Here is a 22721-nt window from a genome sequence, read left to right as displayed (position 1 = left end):
CCCTTCACCCCACTCCACTCCCATTCCACTCCTCCTCCATTTGCCTTCACAAAGACGTACTCCCTCTTAATCACCCTCTCCACCCCATTGTATTGGCACTCCCCTACACTGGGAAAACATGCCCTCCCAGGGGAAAAAGCCTCTTCTCATATTGATGCCAGACACTGCTATCTTCAACTACATATGCAATTGAATCAATAGGTTCCTCAGAGTATACACAAAGATTGGTGTTTTACTCCATGGGAGTTTTGGAGGGTTTGGTTGGTTGGTAATGTTGTTCTTGCCATAAGGTTACAAACCCCTTTTCGATCCTTAGGTCCTTTCTTTAGCAACCTCACTGGGGTCACCGAGTTCATTATGATGGCTAGCTGCAAGCATGCTCAGCTGTATCTATATGACTCTAGCATAGTCCCTGAGGGGGCATCTCTATCTGGTTTCTGCCAATAAATACTGTTTAAAATCACCTATAGTACTTGGATTTGGTGACTGCCTATGTGGTGTATCCAAAGGTGAAGAGGCTTCTGAGTGATAGTTTCTTCAATCCCGCATTTTATCCCATTTGTTCTCTTCTCTAAGAAGGACTGGGGCATTCCCATTTTGACTTTCCTTCTTTTTGAACTTCATAATGTCTGTAAATTTTTTCTTGGGTACTGGGTATTCAGAGCTTTCTGGGGCTAATATCTGCTTATCAGTGAGTGTATTCACTATGGGTTCTTTTGTGACTGGGTTATGTAACTCAGGATGATAGTCTTTAGTTCCATCCATTTGCCTACGAATTTCATGAAGTTATTGTTTTTATTAGCTGAGTAGTACTTCATTGTGTAAATGTACCACACTATCTGTGTCTATTCATCTGTTGATAGACATCTGAGTTATTTCCAGCTTCTGGCTATTATAAATAAGGCTGCTATATATACATGGTAGAGCATGTATCTTGCTATGTTGGAACATCTTTGGGGTATATGCCCATGATTGCAATAGGTAGATTTTCAGGTAGTACTATGTCTAATTTTCTGAGGAACTACCAGACAGATTCTCAGAGTGGTTGTACCCCACAGCTTATAATCCCACCAGCCGCTGTGGAGTGTTCCTCTTTCTCTACATCCTTGCCAGTATCTGTTGTCATCTATGTTTTTTATCTTAGCCATTATGACTGGTATGAGGTGGAACCTCAGGGTTGTTTTGATTTGCATTTTCCTGATGACTAGGAATGTCAAGCATTTTCTTAGGTGCTTCTCAGCCATTCGATATTTCTCAATTGAAAATTCTTTATCTCTGTACCCTAATTTTTAATAGGATCATTTGATTCTCTATAATCTGGCTTCCTGAGCTCATTGTATATATTGGATACTAGCCCTCTGTCAGATGTAGAATTGGTAAAGATCCTTTCCTAATCTGGTGACTGCCATTTTGTCTTCTTAACAGTGTCTTTAGTCTTACAGAATCTTTGCAATTTCATGATGTCCCATTTGTCGATTCTTGATCTTAGAGCATGAGCCACTGGTGTTCTGTTCAAGACACATTCCCCGATGCCAAATGTTCTAAGATCTTCCTCACTTTTTTTCTTTTAACACATTCAGTGTACCTGGTTTTATGTTGAGGTCTTTGATCCATTTGTACTTGAACTTTGTACAAGGAGATAAGATAGGATTTGCATTCTTCTGCATGCTGACTGCTAGTTGAACCAATACCATTTGTTGAAGACACTGCCCTTTTCTCAGTGAATGTTTTTAGGTCTTTTGTCAAAGATCAAGTAACCATAGGTGTGTGGGTTCATTTCTGGGTCTTCAATTTTGTTCCATTGACTTACTTGCTTATCTCTGTACCAATATCATGTAGTGTATAATACCAGTTGCTTTGTAATATAGCTTGACATCAGGGATGGTGATCCCCCAGAGTGGTTTTATTCTGGAGAATAGATTTTGCTATTCTAGGTTTTAGTTATCCCAGAGGAATTTGAAAATTTCTCTTTCCAGCTCCACGAAGAATTGAGTTGGAATTTTGATGGGAATTGCACTAAATTTGTAGATTGCTTTTGGCAAGGTGGCCATTTTTACAATGTTGATCCTGCCAATCCATGAACATGGGAGATCTTTCCATCTTCTGAGATCTTCTTTAATTTCCTTCTTCAGAGTCTAGTAGTTCTTGTCATACAGATCCTTCACTTGATTGGTTAGTGTCACACAAAGTTATTTTATAGTCTTTGGGACTATTGTGAAGTGTGTAGATTCTCTAATTTCTTTCTCAGCTTTTTTATCCTTTGAGTAGAGAAATGTGGTTCATTTGTTTGAATTAACTTTATAACTGGTCAATTTGATGAAGTTATTAATTGTAAATGTTCTCTGATGAAATTTTTGGGGTCACTTAAGTATACTATCATATCATCTGTAAATAGTGATATTTTGACTTTTTCCTTTCTAATGTGAATCCCTTTGATATTTCTTTGTTGTCTAATTGCTCTGGCCAGGTTTTCCAGTACTATTTTGAATAGGTAGCAGAAGAGTGGGCAGCCTTGTCTAGTCTCTGATTTTAAGGGGATTGATTCAAGTTTCACTACATTTCATTTGATATTTTCTACTGGTTTACTGTAGATTGCTTTATTATATTAAGGTATGAACCTTGGATTCCTGATCTTTCCAAGACTTTTATCATAAAGGGGTGTTTAATTATGTGGAATGATTTCTCAGCAACTAGTGAGAGGATCATGGTTTTTTTTTTTTTTCTTTTTTTTTGAATTTGTTTATATTGTGGATTACATTGATGGATTTCTGTATGTTGAACCATCCCTGTATTCCTGGGATAAAGCATACTTGGTCATGATGGATAATTGTTTCACTGAGTTCTTGGATTCAGTTTGCAAGAATTTCACTGAGAATTTTTGCACCAATGTTCATGAGAGAAATTGATCTAAAGTTCTCTTTCTTTGTAGTGTCTTTGTGTGGTTTATGTATGAGCATAATTGTGGTTTTGAAGAAAGAATTGGGGTACCCGGATCTGCCCGGAAAGGCTGTGCTCCCAGACCAGATGCTCAGGTGCTCTGCCACGTAGACCAGCAGGTAACCTGGGGCACAGACCTAGTGAGGTTTTGCACTAAGTACCCAGAACACAGAGAATGCTTGGTGGTGGTACTTGTGGCAAAGGTTTCTTTCAGACCCACAGTAAGGAAGTACCCAGATCTGCCAGGAAAGGCTATGCTCCAGGGTCAGATGCCCAGGTGCCCTGCTACTTGAGCCAGCATATGCCCGGGGAGGCTGAGGCCTGAGCACCCAGAACACAGACAATGCTTGGAGGCAATGCTTGTGGCAAAAGTTCCTTTCTTGTCCACAGTAAGAGAGTATCCAGATCTGCCCACCAGGAAAGGCTGTGCTGGTGGACCTGACACCCAGGAGCTCTTCCACCTAGACCAGCAGGTAACCTGGGGCACAGACCTAGTGAGGTTGTAGAGTGAGTACTCAGAGCACAGAGCGTGCTTAGAGGCTGTGCCGTGGACTGTTTCAGAGAGAATCTTGAGTATCATTTCTATAATATCAGCTCCATGGGCATTTTTTTAGACCTGGTCCAGAGGTGAACCTGACATAAAGGCCCAGGGAGGGCACACCATGACCTCTCAGTGAGCAGAGAGTGCTGTATATACTAGAAAAGGAGAAAGAGCCAGATCCCCAGCACTAGTATTCAGGACCAGTGGGCAAAGTGCCAAGCTCCCAGAGCAGCCTCACAAGAGCTCACCAACCTGAGCTCATAAAGACAACTGAGTACCTGCCACCAGAACTCACTGCTCAGTCACAAAAAGCTGAACACTCAGAAGCAATTTTCTTCCTGAACCCATAGGCCCTCATATCCATGGAAGAGACTGGTGCCAGTCACTGACAACAAGACCACATAAAACCAGAGATAATGAGATGGTAAAAGGGGAGTGAAAGAACTTAAGCAATGGAAAACATGATAACCTTTCAACAACAGAACGCAGCTTTCCCATACAGCAAGTAATGGATTGGCAAGCATTCCAGAAAAACAAGACTCAGACTTGAAATCATGCTTCACGATGATGAAGGAGATCTTGGAGAAAAGCATGAATAACTCCCTTAAACACAGGAGAGAACACAGAAAAAATAGAAGCTCTTAAAGAGAAAACACAAAAATCACTCAAAGAACAACAGGAAAACAAAACCAAAGAGATGAAGGAATTGAAAATGGATATAGAAACAAAAAGAAAACACAAAAAGAGACAATGCTGGAGATGGAAAACCTAAAAAAAAAAAAATCAGAAGTCACAGATGCAAGTTTCTCCAAATACCTACAAGAAATTGAAGAGAGAATATCAGAGGTTGAAGAACATATTGAAAACATAGAAAAAACATTTAGAGAAGATGCAAAAATAAAAAAGCTTCTAACCCAAAATGTCCAGGAGATCCAGGACACAATGAGAACACCAAAACTAAGTATAATAGGAATAGAAAAGTGCAAAAAATATCAACCAAGAGGCACAGTAAATATGTTCAACAAAATTGTAAAAGAAAACTTACCTACCCTTAAAAATGAAATGACCATGAGAATAAAATAAGCCTACAGAACTCCAAATAGAGTGGATCAGAAAAGAAATTTCTCCTAACACACAAAGATCAAAACACCAAGTGTTCAAAACAAAAAAAAAAAAAAAAAAAAGAATACTAAAAGCAGTAAGGAAAAAAAGTCATGTAACATATAGAGGCAGACGAATTAGAATTACACCCAACTTCTCAACAGAGACTATGAAAGTTAGAAGATCCTGGACAGACATCATGAAGACCCTAAAAAAACACAAACACTAGCCCAGGCTACTGTACCCATTAAAAATCTCAACCACTATAGGTGCAGAAACCAAGATATTCCAGGACAAAACTAAACTTATACAATATCTAACCACAATACAACCCTACAAAGAATAATAGATGGAAAATGCAACACAAGGAGGGAAACTACATCCTATAAAAAGCAAGAAAATAACTAAGCAAGAAAATAAAAGAAGAAAGATACACAAATATAATTCTAACTCTAAAAGCAAAAATAGCAGAAAATATCAATCACCATTTCTTAATATTTGTTAACATAAATGGACTCAATTCCCTAATAAAGAGACATAGACTATCAGACTGGATATATAAACAGAATTCAGCATTTTGCTGCATACAGAAAAATGATCTCAGAGACAAAGACAGACACTATCTCACAGTAAAAGGGAAAAAACTTCCAAGCAAACGGCCCCAAGATACAAGCCACAGTAGCCATTCTAATATCGAATAAAGTAGATTTTCAACCAAAAGTTATCAAAAAAAGATAAGGAAGGACACTTTTTACTCATTACAGGAAAAAATTGTCAGGATAAATTCTCAAACCTTAACATATATGCTCCAAATACAAGAGCACCCATACTTATAAGAGAAACCCTACTAAACCTCAAAACATACATTGCATCACAAACGATAATAGTGGGAGACTTCAACATCCCACTCTCATCAATGGACAGGTCACAGAAGCAGAAAGTGAAGAAGGACACAGTGGAACTAGCAGAGGTTATGATCCAATTGGAATTAAAAGATATCTACAGAACATTTCACCCTAAAACAAAAGAATACACTTACTTCTATGCACCTCATGGCACCTTCTCCAAAATTTACCTTATATACGGTCACAAAACAAGCCTCAATAGATTTCAGAAGATTGAAATACTCTCATGCATCCTATCAGATCACCATGGTCTAAGGCTGGTCTTTAATAACAACAATAACAACAAAAAGCCCATATACACAGGGAAGCTGAACAATGCTCTACTCAACAATAGCATGGTCAAAGAAGAAATAAAGAAAGAAATTAAAGATTTTCTAGAATTTAATGAAAATGAAAGCACAACATACCCAAAACCATGGGATGCAATGAAAGCAGTTCTAAGAGAAAGACTCATAGCTCTGAGTGCCTCCAAAAAGAAATTAGAGAGAGCATACACTAGCAACTGGACAGCGCACTTGAAAGCTCTAGAACAAAAAGATGCAGATACACCCAAAAGGGGTAGATGGCAAGAAATAATCAAACTCAGAGCAGAAATTAAACAAATAGAAACAAAAAGAACCATTCAAAGAATCAACAAAACCAAAAGCTGTTTTTTTTTTTTTTTTTGAGAAAATTAACGATTAAGAAATGCTCAGCCATATTAACTAGAGGGCAAAGAGAGAGTATCCAAATTAACAAAATCAGAAAATAAAGTGGAGCCATAACAACTGAAACTGAGGGCATTCAAGAAATCATCAGATCCTACTACAAAAGCCTATACTCAACAAAACTGGAAAATCTGGAGGAAATGAATAGATTCCTAGACAGATATGAAATACTAAAGTTAAATCAGGACCAGGTGAACCATCTAAATAATCCCATAACACCTAAAGAAACAGAAGCAGTCATCAAAAGCCTCTCAACCAAAAAAAAGCCCAGGACTAGATGGGTTCATTGCAGAATTCTATCAGACATTTATTGACTACCTATTACCAATACTCTCCAAACTATCCCTCAAAATAGAGTCAGAGGAAAAACTACCTAATTCATTCTTTGAAGCCATAATAACTCTCATTTCTAAACCACACAAAGACCCTACAAGCAAAGAGAACTTCAGACCAATCTCCCTTTTGAACATTGATGCAAAAATACTCAACAAAATTCTTGCAAACTGAATCTAAGAACATATCAAAATGATCATTCACCATGATTGAGTAAGCTTCATCCCTGGGATGCAGGGATGGTTTAATATACTGAAATCCATCAATGTAATCCACCATATAAAAATCTCAAAGAAAAGAAAACCACATGATCTTCTCAGTAGATGCTGAGAAAGAATTTGACAAAATTCATCAACACTTCATGTTATAAGTCTTGGAAAGAAAAGGAATCCAAAGCCAATATCTAAACATAATTTACGGCAATGAAATAGTAACAGTTCAATGCATATTATGACACCTTTAAACTAATCAAGTATCATTAAAATATATTTATATATATTTACGCTAAAACGTTTTTAAAAATCTCAATATGTACCTGTTTCTTTTTTTAAAATAAATGTGTAAAAAAAGAGTTGGGTAGTGTTCTTTCCATTTCTATTTTGTGGAATAGTTTGGAGAATATAGGTATTAGGCCTTCTAAAAATGTCTGATTGTATTCACCACTCAACCTATCTGGTCCTGGCCTTTTTTTTGGTTGAGTGGCTTTAGTTGCTGGCTTTTATTTCTTTAGGTGTTATGAGACTGTTTAGATGGTTTATCTTATCCTCATTTAACTTTAGTATCTATTATCTGTCTAGAAATTTATCCATTTTCTCTAAATTTTTCATTTTCGTTGAGTATAGCCTTTTGTAGTGCGATTTGATGATTTCTTGAATTTCCCCAGTGTCTGTTGTGATGTCTCCCTTTCATTTCTACTTTTGTTAATTTGCATACTGTATGTGTACCATCTGGTTAGTCTGTCAAGGGTTTATTGATCATATTTATTTTCTCAATTAAAAAAAAAAAAAACAGCTTTTGGTTTTGTTGATTCTTTGTATAGTTCTTTTTGTCTCTGCTTGATTTCTGCTCTAATTTCATTATTTCCTGCAGTCTACTCCTTTTTCGTGTATCTGCTTCTTTTTGTTTTACAGCTTCGAGCTGTGCTGTCAATTTGCTAGTGTTTGCTCTCTCAGTTTCTCTTTGGAGGCACTCAGAACTATGAGTTTTCCTTTTAGTACTGCTTTCATTGCATCCCATAACTTTGAATATGTTGTGCTGTCTTTTTCAGTAAATTCTAAAAGAAAATCCTTAATTTCTTTATTTCTTTCCTGTCCATGTTATCATTGAGCAGAGCATTGTTTAGTTTCCATGTGTATATCGGCTTTTTGTTGTTTTTGTTGTTATTGAAGACAAGCCTTAGTCCATTGTGATCTGAGAAGATGCATGAAAGTATTTCAAATTTCTTGTTTCTGTAGAGGCCTGTTTTGTGGCTGACTATGTGGTCAGTTTTGGAGCAGGTACTATGATGATCTGAGAAAAATGTGTATTCTTTTGTTTTTGGATGAAATGTCCTGTAGATGTCTTTCAATTCTAGTTAGTTCATAACTTCTCTTAGTTTCACTGTCTCTCTTCCATTTATGCCTCCATGATTTGTCTATCGAGGAGAGTGAGATGTTGAAGTCTCCCACCATTATTGTTTGTGGTGTAATATATGATTTGAACTTTAGTAGGATTTCTATTATAAATGTGGGTGCCCTTGTATTTGGAGCATAGATGTTTAAGATTGAGAGTTCATCTTGATAGATTTTTTTATTCTGTGATGAGTAAAAAGTATCCATTCTTATCTTTTTTTGATAACTTTTCTTTCAAAATATATCTTATTTGATATTAGAACAGCTACTTCAGCTTGGTTTTTAGGCCCATTTGCTTGGAAGAATTTTTCTCAGCCTTTTACCCTGAGGTACTGTCTGGCTGTATCTCCGAGATGAGTTTTCATTATTCATCAAATTCTGAATCCTGTTTACATATCCAGTTAGATAGTCTTAGTCTTCTTATTGGGAAATTGAATTTATTGATGTTAAGAGAAATTATGAAATAGTGATTTTTGATTCCTGTTATTTTTTTTGTTGTTAGAGGTAGACTTATGTTTGTGTGCTTTTCTTCTTTTGGTTTCCTTGCATGATTATTCTTTTGCTTTTCCTTGGGTGTAGTTTCCTTCCTTGTGTTGGATTTTTCCATCTATCATCCTTTGGTGAGCTGGATTTGTAGACAGATATTGTGTAAGTTTGATTTTGTCCTGGAATATCTGGGTTTCTTCATCTATGGTAATTGAGAATTTTGCTGTACATATTACAATGAGCTGGCATTTGTGTTCTCTTAGGGTCTGTATGAAGTCTGTCCAGGATCTTCTAGCTTTCTTAGTCTCTATTGAGAAGTCTGGTATAATTCTGATTGGTCTTCCTGTATATGTTACTTGTCCTTTTACCCTTACAGCTTTTAGGAATCTTTTCTTCAAATATTTGATGTTTTGACTATTATGTGTTGGGAGGAGTTTCTTTTCTGGTCCAATTAATTTGGAGTTCAGTAGGTTTCCTGTATGTTCATGGTCATCATGTTCTTAAGGGTAGGAAAGTTTTCTTCTATGATTTTTTGACAATATTTACTGTGCCTTTTATTTGATATTCTTTGTCTTCTTCTATACCTATCATCCTTAGGTTTTGTCTTCTCATTGTGTCCCAGATCTCCTGGACATTTTGGGTTAGGAGCTTTTTGTATTTTGAATTTTCTCTGATAGTTGTTTCTATGTTTTCTATGTTGTCTTCATCCCTGAGATCCTCTCTTCTATCTCTTGTATTCTGTTGGTGATGCTTGCTTCTGTGACTTTTGATTTTTTTTTTTTTTTTTGCATTTCTATCTCCAGGGTTGTTTCGTTTTGTGTTTTCTTTATTTTTTCTATTTTCATTTTCAATTCCTTTATCTATTTGGTTGTGTTTTCCTGTAGTTATTTGAGATATTTCTCCTAGATCTCCTGAATTGTTTAAGTGAGTTATTTATGAGCTTCCCAAAGATCTCCATCATCTTCCAGAAGTGTAATTTCAAGTCTAAGTCTTTTCATTTTTCTGGTGGTTTTGGCAATCTTTTACTTGTTGTGGTGGGAGAGCTTGGTTCTGATATTTTTAATTTGTCTTTGTTTCCATTGCTTAGATTCTTTTGCTTTCTTCTTGCCTTCCTGTTGTCTGTGATTATAGGTGAACTTGTCTCCAACTGGTGCCTGTCTCTCTTGTAGATCTGAGTGCTCATAAGTTCAGGAAGGAAATTTCTTCTGGATGATTATCTCTTTTCTGGCAGGTAGTTAGTTCTGAGTGCAGTGATTCTGTTCTGTCTCCATAGGCTCAGGTGGGAGAGCACTTGCAAGGTTTCTCTGGGGGCTAAGCTGTTTGCAGGCGGGTCTTGAGTGTTGATGGCAAGTCACCAAGCACTCTCGCTGAGTTGGACATGACTTATCCTGACATTCTAACTAGTTTTTATTTTAATAAGCTTGATTATTTTATAAAGTGTGTATTTACTTTATTTCTGTTTTGTTACTCTTTTCATTGTACATGGTACTTTGTGCCTAGCATCATACTATGAAACAATGTGGAACTCAGTGACTAATAGTTAAATAAATGAACCTTGAGTTAAATGATCAGTTATGATCTCAGGATTTATGCTTGATAGAAGTCATTTCTGAAGAGTATCTTTAATTCTTCCAACTATACATTGAATCAGTAAAGTGGTATTGAGATATGACAAGCATTTGGATAATGGAGACATCATCTGGCATTCATATGCTTGATGACATTTGCAAGTTCCATGAATTTCTATCTACTTCACTTTTTCATCTTTTGGAAACATAATAATATTGTTGTGTAATAAAAATCATTTATACTTTATACTAGTTTGTTTCATTGCTGTAAAGTTCACTTACTATTGAAGCTTACTATGTGTAACCTTCAGAAATGTCAGCATGTAACTGACCGATAACAAAGCACATAAAGTCAACTCACATTGTTCACAATTTCTATATTTGTAACTCTGCTTCCTCAAAACAAAATTACTATATGGTGTTTATGCAATTTACGTTCACAGATAGGCATAGAGATTGTGAACATTTAAAGTATACTTGTCCCTAAAATGATGCTAAACAATCCTCCGTCCAGTCTCCTATCATAAACAAATGCTTTTCCATATGGATGTTGACATAACATTTTTGCAGTTCTGGCTTACCATGTGCGACACCCTGAGTTCAAATGTCAGTGCCACATAGAACTCTGTGTACATGCGTGTAATCCTAACACTCAAATGACTGAGGCAGGAGTAACAGAAATTCAACATCATTTATTGTAGGCTATTTATATTAAGTTTGAGGTCAGCCTGAATTACATGTGAACCTGTTTCAAAAATAAATAAATAAATAAATAAATAAATAAATAAATAAATCTTATATTTAAAAATGCAAGTGCCTTTCTTAATGTTTCATGATTTTTGTTAATTTTGCCATTTAAATAATTTTCAAGGAGACTGCAGGTCCATGGCTGTTTTGATTTTCCAAGGACACGGTTCCTGTGCCATATGTTACTATATATATATATATGGATGCATCACTAAGACCAGAGTTACAGTGTGATTACTTATAAATTCAATATTCATCCACCCTTCCTTTCTTTCCTGTGACTCTACTCTGAAATTCTCTAGGTTTATCCTTGTCCTCCTTGAAGATGACATTATTCCTTGTTTTCACCTCAATTGTCCCAACCCAGATGGGAGAGTTTTTGATCTTTTTAGTTATTGCATCTAGAATTTCCTTCTTCAGTTTTATCCTGTGCTATAGACTCAACACGGGTTTGTATTTAAAACATTTCAGATACAAAATGGGCCTCGGTGCATTTTCTATTGAATGCATGAATAAAGAGTAACGATATTTACTTTAGTCAGTTTTCATAAACACTATGACTAAATTTTCCTAAATAGACATAAATAAACATCCAGTTCCACAATCAGAAGTGTGCAACAAGGAGTATGATACTAGAATGTGCTTATACTATGTGTTCTTTCTCAACACCAATATTCTATTACAAATAATTGCTCATTTGGGCAACTCTGCATGTAATCTCCTTACATGATCCCTTCCTTCAGTGCCTCCTCAAACTAAGCATCAATTTTTCTACAACTTGAAGATCGGAAAGTAGAGGCTTTTAAGAAATTTACAGTAAAGGAGCAGGAAGAAAGGACAGACTAGAAAAGACTAAGAGGAAGACATAAATGCATTTGTCTGAGGCTTTAGCAAAATAGATTATTTGGAAACTTACCAGAGAGATTTTAATTTTTCAGAGACTTTGCACTGAAGACATTACTCAAATAAGAATTGAATTTAAGAGTGATTTTATCATTTGGATTCTGACCACTAACATTGGCAACCATTATCCAACAGTTTAAAATAATGAGAAGTTTTTGAAGATTTTGCAAGAAAAATGAACATCTAGTGGTTTGTAACTTTACTGCTTTGAGTACATTAACTAACACTCACTATGGGATTTTCTCTTCATGTCCAGTCCATATCTGCTGCTCCCTCTTTCTATAAAGTCTAGATCTTCTGGAATTGTCTTTATTTATATCTAGTCCCTTATTGTCTAATCTATGTCTGCTGAAATCATCTATTCTTGTCTAGGCTATATGCTTAAGAGTTTTACACATCTATACAGATAAAAGACTAATCTAAAGTGCAGACAAATCTGCCAATTTTGAAGAAAGTTCCCTTAATCTTAAAGAAATACCTATGAAGGTACAAGAACTATATTAAATACAAAACAGACTGGATACAAAATTCTCCAAACTTCAGAACAATCAAAACACTAGACATATAGACCAAAGAGAAGGAATATTGAATGTTGCAAAGAAAAAGGCCAAGTAACAAGTAAAGGCAGACCTATTAGAATAATACCTGACTTCTCAGTGAAGACCATAAAACTTACAAGAGTCTGGACAGATGATCTACAAACTCTAAGAGACCACAAAAGCCAGTCCAGAAAACTAATTACAGAAAACACTCAATCATAATAGAAGGGGAAATAAAACATCCACAACAATCCACAACAAAATATCTGTTTACAAATACAGCCTACTGAAGGTGCTAGAAGGAAAATTTAAATCCAAAGAAGTTAATTAATCCAAGAAAACACAAGAAACAAATGACATCAGAACAGAAAAATCAAAGAAGGGGTTAGGAATCTACAACATGACAATAAAACAACAGTCCATCTCTCATTGAGGACTGTCAACATCAGTGGACTAAATTCTACAATAAGAAAACACTGACAGAATGGGCGCAAACACGTGAGGGCTATCGTGGTTTGGATGAAACGAGTGCCCTCTAAGGCTCACAGGAACTGGGCACTATTAGGAGGTGTGGTCTTGTCAGAGTAGATGTAGCATTGTGATTTTTTGTTCCAGATAGGGCACGTTGTCCCAGTGCCGTGAAATGACAAGGCAATGGAGTGCAGAGGGGGATCAGAAGGGGTGCACTTTTGTGAAGGCAACTGGACAGGGAGGGAGGATCGGAGCAGGGCACCGTAAAGGGTAACATCTCAAATGTAAATAGAGAGTATCTAATAAAAAAGAAAATTTAAAAAAAAAAGAAATGAACTCAAAGGCATCTTTGAGAATTTTTATCTCACAATTTTGAGTCAAGGTATTCTTAAAAACAAAACAAAAACTGTATTGGTCCTTTGCATATACATTATTGCTTCCATATCTGTGTGTTTGTGAGATCCATGTGGATTTGTGAGTATATGTATTTCCTGTCCATTTTCTTTGGATGTTTTTCTTCTGTTTGTTTTGCTCTATTCCAATTTGTTTTAACTTATTGTATTTTTCTTAATTTATTGTTGTTCCTTAGATGCTTGTTTGTTTTCTAAGAAAAGAAAGGGTAGGGATCTGGATGAAAGGGGCTGTGGGGAAGAACTAGGAAGAGTAGAGGGAGGAGAAACTGTAATCAAAATATATTTTATGAAAAATTTATTCTCAATAAAAGGAAAATATAATTTTAGCATTGAACAAAGAATTGAGCAGATTTAACCCCAATGAGCTAAACAAACTTAAACCAAGCGACCCAGTCATGTGCATTTGTCTCTGACCAATCTCAGGGTCTCCTGTGACCCATCTCAGGGGTCTCTTGTGACACATCTCAGGGTCTTTAGTGATGCATCTCAGGGTCTTCTGTGACACATCTTATGGTCTTCTGTTGACACATCTCAGGGTCTCCTGTATTTAGAGACCTTTGCAGTGCTCAACAAAATCTTTAAAACAGTCAGGTTTCATCAATGCCAATAACAGTGATGCATTATAAATATTCTATTTTGCAGCATATTAAGTAGAGATGCCAATAAACAAAAAGTCACTTTCTAGGATTTCAGAAATGAATATTAATCTTTACATTTTAATTTAATGTTGTTCCAGACGATCCTTTGAAAATATGAGACATTTGAACATCTGTCAATTTAGTAATAGAGTAAAACAGGACACATGTACATTTTAAGAGATAGAATTAAATTCTTAATGAACTTACGTTAAATGTTTGCATGTCATTTTCATGATGCTTCACGTAAAATTTCAAGATATCTGAATTAACTGTCTTACACAGTCCTGCATAACCTTTCTTCAGTTTCAACCCCTTGGTTAAAACCATAACTTATGTTTCTGCTGGCAAAGTTCTTGTCATATAACACACGTATTCCCATATGTATTCTTTAAACCAGTTGGAACTGTCAAGCTAGAAGTAAGGTTTCTTTGATCTCAGCAGCTGCCATTCTGTCTCCAGCAGGATGACATCAATGACCAACCTGAGAGCAAGAGTTCTTGTACATAAGAGACCCTTATTTATGGTCATGGTTTATGATCCTACAGGGGGACAGATTGGAGCTGTTTCCTCTGAACGTGCAGCAGTGACCCATCAGGTTGGTGTCTATCCAGAAGTACAGAGAAGAGAGATGAGGCTGTGATAAAGAAGATGAGAGTTCTCTTACTTGAGTGGGCAACATCTTCACTGAAGGGTTGACTGGGGAATGAAACACAGAAGACCCAAGACAGCCATCAAAGAGAGAGAGAAGTCTGAGCAATGGCTGCCTGAGTTGTGTGGCAGACAACATGGAGGCCTATGGGATCAGAGCAGGTGCCCCTCCTCTCAGAAACTTCCTATTTGCCAATCTTATTGGATGCATTTGTGAAAGCACCTTTATAATATTGTATAGCTTTTGAATTTGCAATTCAGAACTAAATAATAGGGTAGTTTTTGTTCAAAAGCAGTATTTATTTTTTCATGAAGATAAGAGGTATATTGCATTTCTGTAGAAAGTACTGAGAGAGGAAAAGCTGCATGTCATTCTTATGACAAAAATCATAAAAGCACTACACTTCTGAAAGTTTTCTGCCCTGTAGACCATATTGAATGAAACACATTATCCTGGGTGTGCAAGTTATGCAGATCTGTGTATTTATTAGATTGTTTTAGGACATAATTTTTCAGGTTTTTTCTTATTTCTACTTAGATGGCAATGAGACATTTATTTATTACATGTTGAATGTACAATAGATAACAGATATTCAAGGGATTGGTCTTAATAAAACACTAACAAAAGAAAAGGCAACATAGGAGTACAGGTCTGTTTACATTGCAGTTAATAAATAAAAAGTATGGATAAGGCTTTAACTGATTACAGCCTCCTGAAAGGTTTATTGAAAAAACACTCTAATGTTTTACATTCACAGCTATTTTTGAGTTGTACCCTGTACAGGGAATCATGTAATATATAGTTGGGTTTTGTACAGGAAGACATTGCATTACAGGAAGTTTCAAATGGCCATGGATGAAAAATGGCTTGTTATTGTGGGCCTGGCTTACTTCTCATTTTTCTATGCCATGCTTAACAAGTTAATAATGTACTATTTAATTTTAATAATCTCTTGGGTAGAACTGACAGAAAATCGATTACATAGAACTTTGGAAGATGTGTGTCAATAAGCACAAATGTGTTGAGCACAGCTATTACCTTGGCTTAGACAGCATTATACTTAATAATGTAAGTGTGCATAAACTACTCATCTGACACTGGACCAAGGCAGCCTGTGCACAGATACAGAAACAAAAAAATCTTTGCTCAGGTTACTGTTAGAGTCACAGAAGAAATACATTTTCTTTTCAACTTTCATGGCAGGAAGAAAAATGTAGTTTCCTGGGAGTAGAACCAAGTAAACCTGATTTCTGGATTCCCCCCTAAATATCTTGTTTGGAGAGCATCAAACAACTTCCTGTTTCTGGATTTCATCTCTTCAGAATATAGAGGAACCACTGAAGAAACTTAACTCTAACTCCTAATAACCAGAAGAAGAAGCTTTCCAGTGGGATGGCAGGACTAAATGTGTGTTTCCACAGCTTATAGCTGGCTCTAAAGAATAAGTCCTGAAGATTTGAAAAGAATAGGAGATCTCACAATTCTGAATTCTGCTGATTCAGAAATAGTTATGTAGAAGCTTAAGTATAGGATTAGCAATTTAAATCAATAGGTGTTAGTTGTTAACACTTTTAGGCTAATATTTTCCATGATAGCTTGTCTCATATAACATGATATAAGTTTATGTATATGTATATGAATATATATATATATATGTATGTGTATGTGTATATGTATATGTATACACACACCCCACACACACCCACATATATATACATATATATATATATATATATATATATATATATATATATATATATATATGTGTATGTATGTATACATATATGATAGAAATGCAAGAGCAAAACAGAAAAATTATTGGCTAAGTTTAGAAGACTTAAACCCATTTTTAAATTTGCACTTTATCAAACAGCCCATTTGATTTCCAGTTATGTCAATATTCGTTTGACATAATTTCTGACTTTCTATCTCCCAAATCTTTCCATAACTATCATATTGAAAGGCTCATGTGTAATGGCATGCTCTTTCTGAAACACTTGAATTTATGCAGACTTTAAAATGGAAAAAAAATAAAAAATTCTGCATCAACCTATTGTTTGCTTAATGAATATTGGTAGCCTATTAACCCAGCTATTCCCTGAGCAATTCATTGACAAGGGTAATTAGTGAATTAGCTTGCATTGAGAAAACACATAAAAGATGACTTAATGGCTTGATTGTTAATTATCATGTATTGCTTTGGTATAGTGGAGACAGATAATTATGGTCTACATTTGTAGGTAAGCAGTGTTTCTCATGAAAAAAATATTTAAAACCTTGTTTTGATTGCCAGAAACAACTATACATTTTCCACACAATTAAGGGATACTTATAAGAAAGCCTCATTCTTCATTAAATAAACAAATTCCTTCTTTAAGGGAGCAAGATTTGATACATTTTGTCATACAATATTTTAGAATAAAATTATCTTTTGTATTTTTTAAATGATGATTTATATGTTTGACACATTTTCTTATTTTAGCAAAATATCAAGTAATAATCCAATCATTTGCCTATGGTGGACCTCAGTAAATATATTGAATAAAGTATTACATTTATTTACACACATAGAGCTAGACAAGTATCTGGGTATACTTATGTATCTTCACATGCTATTAATAAGTGAATCCCTATGTTTATGAATATAGAAATTGATGGTATATGCTTCGTCTTGTCATGGCACTAACAAAGTACCCTTCCATATGTATTCACTATACTGTAGATTAGAAGCAATTCTGGATGCTTAGGTTGGGATAAGGGTCCCTTACCATCTTTTTTTAACAAAAAGGTACTTTCATGCTCAGTGAACAGATGTGCATAGTGTTTTATCGAGGTGGTCTTGAGCTGCAGATACAGTCACATCGCTCATGATGATCCAACTGGATATCGACAAGAGCCATATTCTTAGCTTTGCCCCTTTTCTTGAAATGACCAGGCTCAAACTTCAATACCTACGATAAAGGATAAGAAGTATATTTCCTGTTAGAAAACCGTTGGGTTTAAGTCACCAAATGCCACTCACCCATCCCCTTCTGGTGATGTGCAAGCCATTGGAAAGTTCAATGAATGAGATAAACTTGCTGTTTGAACAAACATATGTAGATATTTCTGCAAATAACCATTGACCATGCACCATGCAGTAGTCTACTCCTCCAAGAATAATGACCCTGCCTTACCTTTAGTAGGAAGAGGAATTCAGGTATCTCAACAGGCATTATCAATAGCCTCCTAAGGCCCTATGTTGTAAGAAGTACTATCCAAATATATCATTGTTCTACTGAACAGAGCATGTGTTATAAACATATATAATACTAAGAATATTACCACCAAGAACAGTATAATAATGACTTTAGCAGAATGTGTCAATATGATTAAATGCTGGATTGAAATAAAACACTTCTCTCACCAAAAGGCCATTAATGCCTACAAGATTACTTTTTTAAATTAGATACTCTGTATTTACATTTGAGATGTTATCCCTTTACCCTGCTCTGCTCCCATCCCTCCTCCCCGTACAGTTGCCTTCACAAACATGCAGTCACTTCTGATTCCCCTCTCCACCCCATTGCCTTGTCATTCTACTGCATTGGGACAACTTGCCTTCTGGATCAAAAACCTCTTCTCACATTGATGCTAGACACTGCTGTCATCAGCTATACATGTAACTGAATCAATAGCTCTCTCAAAGTGTGCATAGGTTGGTGTTTTACTCCATGAGAGTTTTGGAGGGTTTGGTTGGTTGGCAGTGTTGTTATCTTCTCATAAGGTTGCGACCCCTTTCAGCTCCTTAGGTCCTTGCTTTTCCACCCAGATTGGGATCCTCCAGTTCAGACTGATGGTTAGTTGCAAACATTTTCCGCTGTATCTATATGACTCTATCATAGTCCCTTAGGGGGTCATCTCTGTCTGGTTCCTGCCAGTAAGTACTTTTTGAGATCAGCTTTAGTGCTTGGATTTGGTGACTGCATATCGGGTGGATCCCCAGGTGAGGAAGCTTCTGGGTGATCTTTAGTTCAATCCCTGTTCCTCTATTTGACCTTGCATTTCCTCCAGTGAGAGTTTGTTTCTCTTTTCAAAGAAGGACTGAGGCATACCCATTTTGTCCTTCCTTCTTTTTGAGCTTCATAAGGTTTGTGAATTGTCTCTTGGGTATTCAGAGCTTTCTGAGGATAGTATCCAATTACGAGTGAGTACATACCACGTGTGTTCTATTGTGACTGGGTTACCTCACTCAGCATGATAGTCTCAAGTTCCATCCATTTACCAACAACTTTCATGAAGTCATTGTTTCTAATAGATGAGTAGTACTCCATTGTGTAAATGTACCATATTTTCTATATTCATTCATCTGTTGATGGACATCTGGGTTCTTTCCAGCTTTTGGCTATTATAAATAAGATACTATAAACGTGGTGGAGCATGTGTTCTTGTTATATGTTGGAGCATCTTTGGGGTATATGCCCAGGAGTGGAATGTCTGGATTTTCACATAGTACTAAGTTCAATTTTCTGAGGATCCACCAGATTGATTTCCAGAGTGGTTATACCAGCTTACAACCCCACCAACAGTGGAGGAGTGTTCATCTTTTTCCACATCCTTGCCAGCATTTGCTGTCACCTGAGTTTTTTTATCTTAGCCATTCTAACTCTTATGAGGTGGAATCTCAGGGTTGTTTTGATTTGCATTTCTCTGATGATTAGGGATGTTGAACATTTCTTTTGGTGCTTCTCAGCCATTTGATGTTGCTCAGTTGAGGCTTGTTTATCTCTGTATTCCATTTTTAATAGGATTATTTAATTCTCTATAGTCTAGCTTTGAGAGTTCTTTGTATATATTGGATAGTAGCCCTCTATTAGATGTAGAATTTGTAAAGATCCTTTCCTAATCTGTAGCTGCCAGTTTGTCTTCTTAACAGTGCCTTTAGCTTTATAGAAGCTTTGCAATTTTATGAGGTCCCATTTGTTGATTCTTGTTCTTAGAGCATAAGCCATTGGTGTTCTGTTCAGGAAACTCTCACTGCACTTATGTGTTCTAAAGTCTTCCCCACTTTCTCCTCTAATAGTTTCAGTGTACCTGGTTTTATGTGGAGATCTTTGATTCACTTGTACTGGAGCTTTGTGCAAGGGGATAGGAAAGGATCTATTTGCATTCTTCTTCATGCTGACTGCCAGTTGAACCAACACCATTTGTTGAAGAGGCTGTCCTTTTCCAATTGAATGTTTTTAGCTTCTTCGTCAAAGATCAAGTGACCATAGGTGTCTGGGTTCATTTCTGGGTCTTTAATTTTGTTCCATTGATCTACCTGCCTATCTCTGTACCAATACCATGCAGTTTTAAATCACAGTTGCTTTTTAAATATACCTTGAGATCAGGGAAGGTGATTCCCTTAGAAGTTTCTCTACATTTAGTTTGATGTTGCCTACTGGTTTGTGGTATATTGCTTTTACTATGTTTAGGTATAGGCCTTGGATTCCTGATCATTCCAAGACTTTTACCATGAAGGGGTGTTGAGTTTTGTAAAATGCTCTCTCAACATCTAGTGGGAGAATTATGTGGATTTTTTCTTAGATTTTGTTTATATAGTAGATTACATTGATGGATTTCAGTGTGTTGAACCATCCTTGCATTTTTGGGATGAAGCCTACTTGGTCATGGTGGATGATTGTTTTGATGTGTTTTTGGATTCAGTTTGCAAGAATTTTAATAATGTTCATGAGAGAAATTGGTCTGAAGTTCTCCTTCTTTATGGTGTCTTTTGTGGTTTAGGTGTGAGTGTAATTGTGGCTTCGAAGAAAGAGTGGGGTAGTGTTTTTTATGTTTCTACTTTGTGGAAGAGTTTGGAGAATATAGGTATTAAGTTTTCTATAAAAGTCTGGTAAAATTTTGCACTGAACCCATGTGGTCCTGGGCTTTTTTTGATTGGGAGGCTTTTGATGACTGCTTCTATTTCTTTAGGTGTTATGGGACTGTTTGAGTAGTTTATCAGATTCTCATTTAACTTTGGTATCTGGTATCTGTCTAGAAATTTCTGTTTTTTCTAGATTTTCCAATTTTGTTTAGTATAGGCTTTTTAATAGGATCTGATGATTTATTGAATTTCCTCAGTTTCTGTTTTTTTGTCACCCCTTTCATTTCTGATTCTGTTAATTTGGATTCTCTCTCTCTCTCTCTCTCTCTCTCTCTCTCTCTCTCTCTCTCTCTCTCTACCCTCTAGTTAGTCTAGTTAAGGGCTTATCGAATTTGTTGATTTTCTCCAAAAAACAAACAAACAAAAAACAAACAAAAACATCTCTTTGTTTTGTTGATTATTTGTATAGTTCTTTTTGTCTCTATTTGGTTGATTTCTTCTCTGAGTTTTATTATTTCCTGCCATCTACTCCTCTTTGGTGTATTTGCTTCTTTTTTGAGAACTTTCAGCTGTGCTGTCAACCTGCTAGTGTATGCTCTCTCCAGTTTCTTTTTGGAGGCACTCAGAGCTATGAGTTCTCTTCTCAGTACTGCTTTCATTCCCTCCCATAAATTTTGCTATGGATCAGTGTCATTTTCGGTAAATTCTAAAAAATCCTTGATTTCTTTCTTTATTTCTTCTTTTACCAAACTGTCATTAAGCAGTGGGCTTTTTGGTGTTTTATTGTTATTAAAGACCAGCCTCAGTTCATGGTGATCTCATAGCATGCATGGGAGTATTTCAATCTTCTTGTATCTGTTGAGACCTGTTTTGTTCCTAACTATATGGTCAGTTTTGGAGGAGGTACTGTGAGGTGCTAAGAAGAAAGTATATACTTTTGTTTTTGGATAAAATGTCCTTTGAATGTCTGTTAATTCCAGTTGGTTCATAACCTCTGCTAGTTTTGCTGTGTCTCTGTTCAGTTTTTGTCTCCATGATCTTTCCATTGATGAGAGTGGGTTGTTGAAGTCTCCGACTATTGTTGTGTCTAGTGTAATACATGCTTCGAACAGGATTTCTCTTATAAATGTGATTGCCCTTGTATTTGGAGCATTGGTGTTCAAGGTGTTCAAGATTGAGAATTAATCTTGATAGATATTTCCTGTGATGAGTTAAAAGTGTTCTTTCTTATTTTTTGATAATTTTGTTTGAAAATTGATTATATTTGATATTATATAGCTATTCCATCTTGTTTCCTAGGCCCATTTTCTTGGAATGTTTTTTTTCCAGCTTTTTACTCTGAGATAGTGTCTGTTTTGGGGATTAAACACAGTTTAGATGCTTGCACAGCAATTCTTTTTATCTGATTAAGCCATCTTGCTAGTTCCTAAAATAATTCTACTACAAATCATTAACTTAACGAGACTCTAGACCCTCTTTTCTGCGGTAGGCTTCTCTGGGTCAAGCACTGTCCCAGAACCTATATGTGGTAATGCCACAAACTCACCCTTATAGCTCATTCAAATATCATTGTTCCTCTTCTTTCTATACTTAGTATCCACCAGCTTTACATATCATTTGTTTCTTTCTTCACCATGACACTGACAAACAATTATTTAGTTCCTTACATTTTCCAAAGTTTGTATAGGTTTCAGCATCTTTGGTCACTATCAGTTGAATGATGGAGAGCTTTGGCTATTCCTGTTTCACTAATTACTCAAGCAAAGCTTTAAAAGAAGGGTAGACCCTCATTTAAACTCTTCTAGTTACAGAGATACTGGGCCAAGATGCTATCTCCTACATTCTACAATGCTGACAAAATGTCTCTGTAATATACTTCCTATTTCCTTCTGCATCTAAAGTTTTACCTGAACCCAAGTGTACAGTGCAGCAAGGCCTTATTATGCATTTCTAACAAGGTATATTTTTGTCCTCACTGAAGTTTACATGGGGGGTGGACTTCTTTAATGTTTGTATAACTTCTCATGACATCTTCATAGTTCTATGAATTGTTTCTTAGATTTTTCATTGATCTGACATTCTGTGCTAAATGTCTTAACAAAACCCAAAGCATGTATTAGAAACAACTTTGCCCAGACTCCTCAGCACTGAGCATCCCCACAAAATGTCTCCAATTATTCAACCTTTAACTATGTGGCTTCATGGGCTTTCCAGTGCAGCAGAGAATAAACCATTAATTTTATGTTCATTACATTGAGGGACCTGGAGTTTGTGTCAAAAGAATGATTCCAAAAATAAAAATAGAAGAATGAAAGACTATGGTCC

General features: G+C 36.0%; 1 protein-coding gene across 2 annotated transcripts in view; it reads right to left on the bottom strand.

The window, feature by feature from the left end:
• Positions 1-16895: 16895 nt before the first annotated feature.
• PDGFD (platelet derived growth factor D) overlaps positions 16896-22721 on the bottom strand; it is a gene marked incomplete at its 5' end in the record, with an annotated part of 205385 nt that continues 199559 nt past the window's right edge. For both annotated transcript variants that reach the window (XM_080932555.1, XM_080932556.1), the window contains one exon: positions 16896-17499. In XM_080932555.1, the coding sequence (XP_080788681.1) occupies positions 17374-17499 (126 nt within the window). In that variant the 3' untranslated portion in view covers positions 16896-17373. The remainder of the gene's footprint in view (positions 17500-22721) is intronic.

Source organism: Micromys minutus, assembly GCF_963924665.1.
Source record: "Micromys minutus genome assembly, chromosome: 18".
Classification (NCBI taxonomy): Eukaryota; Metazoa; Chordata; class Mammalia; order Rodentia; family Muridae; genus Micromys; species Micromys minutus.
The sequence above is the reverse complement of the archived record's forward strand: the minus strand, read 5'-3'. Positions and strand labels throughout refer to the sequence as shown.